Source organism: Quercus lobata, chromosome 1, assembly GCF_001633185.2.
Source record: "Quercus lobata isolate SW786 chromosome 1, ValleyOak3.0 Primary Assembly, whole genome shotgun sequence".
Taxonomy (NCBI): Eukaryota; Viridiplantae; Streptophyta; class Magnoliopsida; order Fagales; family Fagaceae; genus Quercus; species Quercus lobata.
In genome coordinates this window covers 31,030,064-31,039,294 of record NC_044904.1, presented here as the reverse complement: position 1 = coordinate 31,039,294, position 9,231 = coordinate 31,030,064, and the positions used below count along the sequence as shown (strand labels likewise).

Below are 9,231 nucleotides of genomic sequence, written 5' to 3'. Positions count from 1 at the left end.
AAACTTAGCTTAAAATGGTAGGATTTCTTTTATGGGGTCTTTTCTTCTTTGGGTATGGTAACAAGCTGCTGGGATTGAGCATTAATGGGCTGATGATGTCATTTTGGACATGTGTCATTTGCTAGAGCTATTGCAACTTCTGCTGGAGTTGAGGCAACTTTTGCTAGAGCTGCTGCTGGTACTTTTTGGCTAAGTTTCCTCTTTTGGAAAATTATATGTTTAGTCCATGGTTTTATTACAATATAATTTTGGTAAGTAATAAACTCATTGGTTGATGTTTGATGAAGCTTTAGAGATGTAATTTTGGTCTCTTTGTATTGTGACCAAATCTTGGAGAGCAAGGAGGGCATTTAATGCTAGATGAGATATTAAATAAATTTCTTATGTTTAGAAATAGCCAATAAGGTTTTAGGCATGTGTTTGGGATTGATGAAAAAAAATAATAATATAATTTATATGAAATAATATAATTAGATTATATAATAAATAATTAAGTTTTAGGTAAAGAGCAATGTGGAGTTTTATCATTTTAAGTGTTATATGATATGAGAGGCTTACCAGATATTACCTATTGCACACTGACCCATCAGAGTTCAGGGAATTGGGAAAGACATGCCAAGCAACATGTTTCTTTTATCAACTTTGAATCGCTGGAGATTTACTGAATATACTTCTTATCCCTCCAAACCACAACTCCTAAAATTCCCTCGATGAGACACATGAGCTTGGATCATGAGCTGAAAATAAGATGATGTGCCATGAGATTTAACCATGAGTTTTGATGAGATAATAATGCCATGGGTTTTGGACCATGGGCTCTTTTGGGATTTAAAAGTGATTTTCCTAAAATCCATGATAATATTGATGTGGTATGGGTTGTCAATGAAATAAAGCCATGTAGCGTGAAAATTTTGTCCTTAACCGCTATTATACAACAATTTCAAATATGAAAAACTCATAGAAGGAAAATTTAAAACTTTATGTATTTGAGATTGTTTTTTTTTTTTTTTTATGTCAATATATTCAAGTTTAATTTTTATTAAATTTTATTTAATTTAAGTTTCTTAGTGACCACCTTGAATAAAATTCATGGAGCTGTCACTACGCCATGGTGGCTATTTTTATGGAACTCAAGTTACATGTAAAACTCGAGTTTCACAAACTCAAGTCCAAAAGAGTAGTACATTTCTAAATATTTCCAAAACAATGGTAGATTGCTAAAAATTTCAGCCAACAGTGGTATTTGGCCATTTTAGCCTGAAAGTACCTAATAATTTTAAAATCAAAGCAATTAGTGCATTTCTAAATATTTCCAAAACAATGGTAGATTGCTAAAAATTTCAGCCAACAGTGGTATTTGGCCATTTTAGCTTGAAAGTACCTAATAATTTTAAAATCAAAGCAATTAGTGCATTTTCACACCCACCAGAACAAACTCTAAAGAAAGAAAAATACACAAATATATGGAATCATAGTGAAAAGAATTATTAATTAAAAGGTTAGGAGAGCAAGAACATGATTGAAAGGCATAAAATTAATTATATGATCCTTTTCATTCTAAATGCAGTAAATAGCCTTACCTAAAGTTGTACATTCAGTTGTGTTTCTCTAGCTAATTTGCATGACAACAAATAGGCTATTTTGGATTGCAGGTTTCCTTTCTCAAGAAAGGGTGAGTAGTTAAAAGCCCTTGAATGATATCACTCTCCGCTTATATTTATACCCCCAAAAAAAAAAAAAAAATTGTAAAAACAGAGAGGTTATTTGTGAGACATAACAAAGAGTTTAAAGAAAATATCAATGTGCCTGCAAAACAGTGATTCAGTGTGATTCATCGCTTCACTGCATCCTCAAAACTATGGAAGATGCTTGTCCAAGAGATCATTGGTGCTACCATTGTTACACCCTGCTACAGTATTATCATAAAACATGCATAACTTCCAGAAGTCGGAACCAGAAACACCAGACATCAAAAGCTCATCCATGTAATTAAAGCTCGATGAAAAGTTTTGTGAGCAATCCTCTGTGGATTTTGATTCATTTAGAACATTATCATTCACAAAGCATACTTCCTTAGAAGGTTCTTCAAGAGCATTACTACCAAAAGTTTCAAGTTCGTGCGTCTGTGAGGTTTCAAAGATCTTTTTACACTTCACTGCGTTGGTCTTAGCCCCATTGGACACACTAGTGGTTGAGGATGTGATCTCATTGGAAGGTCTAAGAATTGTGTTTTGCATATGTTGTTTCCCATTGATCAGTTTCCTTCTTAGGACAGTGTTCCAATAGTTCTTGATTTCATTGTCTGTTCGGCCCGGCAACCTCCCAGCTATAAGAGACCATCTACATATAGAAATATGAAAGCAATACAATCAATACTAAAGCACTAATACTATCAAACTGTTGCTCTCTTCAATAGAAGAAAAAAATTTACAGAAAGTAAAAGCTGATCGAGAAAGAACAAGTGGAAAGACCTATTGCCCAAGAGCCTGTGAAGCCTAATAATGAGGTCCTCTTCATCAGGTGATATGTTACCCCTCTTGATATCAGGCCTCAGATAATTCAGCCACCGAAGCCTGCAGCTATTTCCACACCTCTTAAGACCTGTATCCAACAAAATAGTATAAACTTTACCACATTTCATATATAAATACCTCCACACACACACAAAACTTTCATTGAGTAATTAATCCAAAATCCCAAGAGGGTATTTCAGTTTTATGATGATTTTTCTCTCACCTGCTTTCCTTGCAACATTGCACCATTTTCTTTCTCCATGGATTTTGATGTAATCTGTGAGCATTTTGTCCTCTTCAGCGGTCCAAGGTCCATTATTCATTTCCTCCTTAGTGCAGCGAGGACGCCTACCCATTTTGACTTAGAAACCTCCCTATCTAGTCTCAAACACTCACAGCCACAGGCACACTAGAAGGGAAAGTTAGATGGATCCTATATATGGTGTTGGTAAAGGGACTGATATTTTATGAAGCTTCCTTTAAGAATTTATTTATTTTTTTTTTTTTTGATAATCGCTTCCTTTAAGAAAAAAATAGTGAAACAAAACGTGCACCTAGCTGGTACATATAAGGAAAATAGCAAGTGGCACATAGTATCATATATGTGATGTGACTGGTCGGGGGCTGTGGAATTCTGGTCTATTTTGAGGACCGGCTTCTATTTTCAAAAACCTTGTACATGTGCGCTTATAGTTTTTATATATTAATCACTAAATTATTGGACAAAATTGTCTCAACCTGTCTCATTGGTTAAAGAGGGAGGGACTTGACTTTCTGTTCGACTCAGAGATCTATATGTTAAATCGTACTTTCTCCCTTGCACATTTAAAAAATAATAATAATAATAAAAAAATAAAAATTTCTCCCTTGCACATTAAATAAAAAAAAAAAAAAAAAACACAATCCACGATAACGCGCATGGAAAGTAAAAGACCGATGTTCCTGATAGAAGAGCTTTCCCCTTAACCAAGTGGTTTTGTCTGCCAAAAATTGAATGATAATGTAGGATTGTCACTCTAGCTAGATCATGATGAAATGAAAGTAACAAAAACTTAGTGATAAATCTATGTAGTTCATGAAAATGAAGATAACATACACAGGATGATAATTCTATAGGATCTAGCAAGATCCATCATATCTGTGGTTTTACAATAGATTAAATGAGTATTAGAAAATCATGGGAAAATTAATAAATTTATCATTAATTTATAGCCAAAAGGGAAAAAAATTGATGAAAAAAAAGAAAAAAAGGGTCACAGCAGTTGAATTTGTATCATATAATTTGATATGTAGTTGTTGTAGCATTTTAATATTAAATAATTAAAATGAATAAATGTTACAACGTAAATGTAAAGATATGGGAGTGAATATGAAAGATGAAGAGTTAGTGAAAATATTTAATCCCACATTGAAAAGGAGAAAAACTGTTTTATTCTTTTTAATTGTGGTGATTAATAGGTTAACATGAATTGTCTTAGATATTGAACTAGATATGTGCGCAAGAGAGAGGTGAAAGGTGGAGGTAACACCCATTACATCATAATAATGGACCTAATTAATCAGATTAATTTGGGTAGTGATTTCGTGAGGCCCATTGAGTCTATAAATAGACTCATTCAGACCCAATACAAGTTACTACAACACACACACACACACACACACACATTATTCAGTTTCTCTTTGTGTTATTTCCATTATCATTGTGTTTGTACCAACAATTTTAAGGAGATTCAACACATGGAGCCTACACAAGAGAAACCAAATGAGCCTGTTGTAGATCTCAACAAGCCCTTTTGCTTTAAGGAAGCCCACTTCAAGAGGTGGAAAGGAAAGGTCCTTTTCTACTTGAGTCTTCTTAGAGTCGCATACATCCTCACTGACAAGAATCCATCAAAAGTTTCTACCGATGAGATGAGTGAGGAAGAATATAGTCTCCATTAAGAAAAATAGATAAGTATACAAAAGATGAATTTAATTGTCACTCTTATCTTTTGAATTGTCTTACCGATTATTTCTCTGATTATTATGATACAACTTATAATTCTGCCAAGAAAATTTGGAAAGCTTTAAAAAGCAAGTATGATACCGAGGAGACTGGTGCAAAGAAGTACGCTGCTAGTAGATTTTTTCGTTACCAAATGGTGGATGGAAAATCGGTGGTGGATCAAGCACAAGACTTCCAAATGATTCTAGCGGAATTGAGATCCGAAGGCATAAATGAAAGTTCAAATAATGTATAATACACCCTTGAACGTTTAGACCCCCAATAACAAAAATACCATTCAAGTTTTATGACAAACAATAAGTGTGCAGAAAATAAACACAAGCTATAAACAGAATAGGTAAACAATCTAAACCAATTAAAATCACATCTACAGCAGAAAATAAAAGGTAAAGATTAAAGGAAGATATATGCAAACACAAGGACAACACAACGATGTGTTATCGAAGAGGAAACTGAAACTCTTGGCGTAAAACCTCTCCGCCGCCCTCCAAGCAGTAAGTAATCCACTAGAAAATGTAGTTGGGATACATGAACAGCAATAGACCCTCCAAGCCTAATCTACCCAGTGTACCTAAACCCTCCAAGCTTCTTGCTCCAACGAGGTTGCGCCGAACCTATTTCTTTTCTAGCTTCCCGGATTCCGCTACTTGACCATAGCATCAACTAATGTGAAATTGGTTCCTTCCTAACTGCTAATCAGAACACCAAACAGCCCTCTCACAGTAATGGATATGGTGAGAAAATGTTTTGGTAATAGGCCTCTTAAGGATTTAACAATGGAGAGGAAAAGGGTAGAGGCATTTGAAGAGTCTCTTATGTGAAGATTGTGGATGAATCAATCTTGTTTTACTCTAGGGTTTCTCTCTCAAAATTCTCTCTGAAAGCTCTCTTACTTTCGCGGGTATGAGGGGTATTTATACTTGGGTGAGAATGGAATGTGAAGAGTCAAGTTTTTCAAAACAAGGCTGGCTCGCGGCTTGACTGAGTCGCGAGATCTAGTCACGAGATAACTGAATGGTCAGTTGTCCTATTTTGTCATGTAGTGCTCCAACTAGCATGATGCTTCAACTTCTGGCATGCCTAGCACGTGTGCAGCTTCTGGCGGATTGTAGCTGCGAGTCACCCACGAGATCCAGTCGCGAGTCTCTGTTTTTTTTGCACACTCTTGAGCATTTCTTCACACTATCTCACTCACTACCCTTACAAAAATCCCACCTAAATACAGGGTTACTAATTGTTGAATTACAAGCAAATTTGGCACGGAATAAAGCCAACAAGATGGTTTATTAAATTCAACCTTACAATCTCCCCCTTTGGCTATTCCGTGACAAAACCCTAAAATAGACTTTAAACTTAACATGTGAGTTGGGAACAGTTAAACATAACTCACTAACACCTAACTCTAGAAACTGTGAAGCTCTTGAATCATATGAACATGAATCTCCTGAAACATAACAATACACCATGATCATTGTATGCAGAAAAGCATGAAATGCATATGAAGCAAGCATGATGTGATCAAGCAAAGATGGAGTTTAAGAAACAAACCATGGCTTGATCAAACAATTAATAACTATAAGGTAGTGACCACAATACTTATTCACACTTGGAATGAACACTTGGACATACAAGCTAACAAGAACAATACAACTCACTTGTATGCCCAACACTCAACCAATGCATAATACACTAAGTATATGCATCTAGAAACAATCCTACAAGGGCACAAGAGTGACAGTACTTAACAAGAAAATGCATGACATTTAGTTAGAAGTACTGATTTAACAAAGCATAAAGGTGGCATAAAGCATGGTACAAACCATAAAGCTTACAGATAATGAAAACAAACCCTAAAAGCTTACAAAAGCAACATGGGTACAAAACACATTATATACTGAAAAACATCATCAATATATAAAAAGTAAACCATCCATGAGTTATGAGTTAGAACCAAACATAAACCATAACCACAGTGTATCAAACCCATAATAACAACAATTATCCAAAACATAATCCTATAAGCTCTGTGTACCCCTCGCGACTGGACTTTCCACTCGCGAACAAGTCGCCAAAACTGACCCGTGAGCTCGCGATTGTGGCATGCGACTTGACTGACCCGCGACTGACTCGCCAAAACAGGGCAACACTATTTTTGAAATTTTCAGTTTTTGTAAGAACAAAATACTTTCCAAAAACAACTAAAACACTCAAAAAAAATTTGTGTTTGAATCAACAAAGATTGAGTATGTGAAAACACATTTTATCAAGTACAATCACACAAATGAATATGGTATTCATTGAACATAAACTTGTGTGTTGTGTGTGGATATCAACAATGAGATAGTACTTAGTCTAATGTGAAGTTTCAATGATCAATTCAACCAAGGCATACACAATTAGCACTAGATCATGTGACCCATCTCAATTATAGAAGTATGCATATATGACCTCCCACAAGACTTGATTACATAATTTGGAGCTTTACATTTGACTCCACTTTCAATCATAACATTTGACATTTTTAGTCCTTTTGAAACAATCACCTCTCATTTTGAGAGTAATATTTGATATTTCACCTTAATGAGATAGCCTTTGGCTTTTTGAACAATCATACACTTTATTTTTGGTCGCTTTCCCTTTTTCCTAGTCGAATACTAGTATGTGCGACAGGCTTTTGCAGCTCAATATCTCTTTACATTTGGAGATTTACATTTTGTAAGGTTGAATTTAATCAACCATTTTATTGGCTTTATTCCGTACCAAATTTGCTTGTATTTCAGCATTTAGTAACCCTGTATTTAGGTGGGTTTGTTGTAAGGATAGTGAGTGAGATAGAGTGTTGATTGTTCAAGAGTGTGCAAGAAAACAGAGACTCGCGGCTTGTTCTCGCAGGTGGCTCGCGGCTTCAAGCCGCCAGACGCAGCACACGTGCCAAGCATGCTAGAAGGTGAACAGTCATGCTAGCTGGAGCACTACAGGACAAAACACGACAACTGGCCATACGGTTATCTAGCGACTGGATCTCGCGACTTAGTCAAGTAGCGAGGTCAAGCCGCGAGCTACCCCTATTTTGTAAATCTTGACGTTTTACATTCCTTTCTTACTCCAGTATAAATACCCCTTTTACCCACAAATGAAAGAAAGCTTCCAGAGAGAATTTTAAGAGAGAAACCCTAAAGAAAAACAAGATTGATTCACCCACAATCTATACATTAGAGTCTCTTCAAATTCCTCAACTCTCTTCCTCTCCATTGTCAAATCCTTGAGAGGCATTTTACCAAATCTTGTTCTCACCATATTCATCACTGTGAGAGGGCTGTTTGGATTTCTGGGAAGCAATTAGGAAGGAACCAATCTACATTGGTTGATACTACGGTCTAGTAGCGGAATCCGGGAAGTTAGAAAAGAAAAAGGTTCGGTGCAACCTCGTTGGAGCAAGAAGTTTGGAGGGCTTAGGTGCACTGGGTAGATTAGGCTTGGAAGGTCTATTGCTGTCCTTGTATCCCAACTACATTTTCTAGTGGATTGTTTACCGCTTGGAGGGCGGCGGAGAGGTTTTACACCGAGAGCTTCGGTTTCCTCTTTGATAACACGTCGCGTGTTGTCTTTGTGTTTGCATCTTCCTTCCCTTTTATCTTTGCCTTTTTATCTGCTGTGGGTTATGTTAATTTTCCGCACACTAGTTGTTTGACATAATACTTGAATTAGTTAAGTTGTAATTTGGGGGTCTAAACGTTCAAGGCTGTTATACACATATTTGAACTTTCACATTTAGTGAGCTCTTTTTAGCAAAAACAAAAAAAATAAAGAGTGGGAAGATATATAGCCACAAGTCTATGCATGTCTCAAGATCAACATAACCAGTCACTAATCATTCATGACAAGTTTGAAGATCTATATACAACAGTCACATAGATTTCAAGATTTCTTCCACAGTGATAAGAGTGCAAAGGAACAAGCTATGTTCGTAAATGCACAAAACCATTAGCACAAAGGTACAAAGCAAAACAAGTTTTAAGACAAAACTCAACAATGTCGATTAAACTTTTTGATTTTCTACTTTTTATGTGGTTTTTGGATTTTTGACACAAAATAAGAAAAAGATTGATCAAAAGCAACATTAAAAAAATTTTGAATGATAGAATGCAAAAACAAATAAACAAATTTCAACCCACACAATTAATAAGCAAACAACCAAACAAAGTCACAAAGCATAGGAAGTATTGATGCATGGATATGTTGTAATGCTTATGCATGAGTACCCTTTTTCACCCACACTTCACTTGTGTTTGGGGTGATTTCCTTATAGGATTGGGTACGAGATTTAGGGCTTTCAAACCTTCGTGTGAAGCTTTCCAAGCAGTTGGTGAAAGCACCAATCATCTTCATTACGTCCATCATTCCGGGATCACCACTTTGATCTCTTGATGGTTCACCAGCCCAATTTCTCCTGTCATTTCTAGGTCCTCGTGACCTTGGAGCAGTTGCACTATTTATTGCTCTCAGCTTTTGACAATTTGATCGAGTATGCCCTTGAAGTCCACAGTGATGACACACATAGTTCGATCTAGGACCTCTTTGTGGTCGTGGATGAGACTTGGCTCAGGATTCAGACCTGCCCACAGATTGATTACGGGGGTTGTTCAACATTCGTTGGTTCTCCACATTCCTCTTCTCCTTCATCTTGGGCTTCTCAGCAGTAGGGCCAACTTC

General features: G+C 36.2%; 1 protein-coding gene across 1 annotated transcript; it reads right to left on the bottom strand.

Moving 5' to 3' along the window:
- Nucleotides 1-1,505: 1,505 nt before the first annotated feature.
- LOC115994985 (transcription factor MYB8-like) lies at nucleotides 1,506-2,937 on the bottom strand. Its single transcript, XM_031119400.1, has 3 exons — nucleotides 2,737-2,937; nucleotides 2,472-2,601; nucleotides 1,506-2,340 (listed from the first exon to the last, which is right to left on the bottom strand). The coding sequence occupies exons 1-3, from the start codon at nucleotides 2,867-2,869 to the stop codon at nucleotides 1,857-1,859; spliced, it is 747 nt and encodes a 248-aa protein (XP_030975260.1). The 5' UTR covers nucleotides 2,870-2,937; the 3' UTR covers nucleotides 1,506-1,856.
- Between the last annotated feature and the right edge of the window lie 6,294 nt (nucleotides 2,938-9,231).

Bases quoted from the DNA above. Each gene is read 5' to 3' on its own strand.
- LOC115994985 (XM_031119400.1), bottom strand. From the start codon at position 2,869: ATGGGTAGGCGTCCTCGCTGCACTAAGGAGGAAATGAATAATGGACCT. The intron at 2,602-2,736 runs GTGAGAGAAAAA...TGTTGGATACAG, and splicing joins CAATGTTGCAAGGAAAGCAG to GTCTTAAGAGGTGTGGAAAT. The intron at 2,341-2,471 runs GTCTTTCCACTT...TTCTATATGTAG, and splicing joins CACAGGCTCTTGGGCAATAG to ATGGTCTCTTATAGCTGGGA.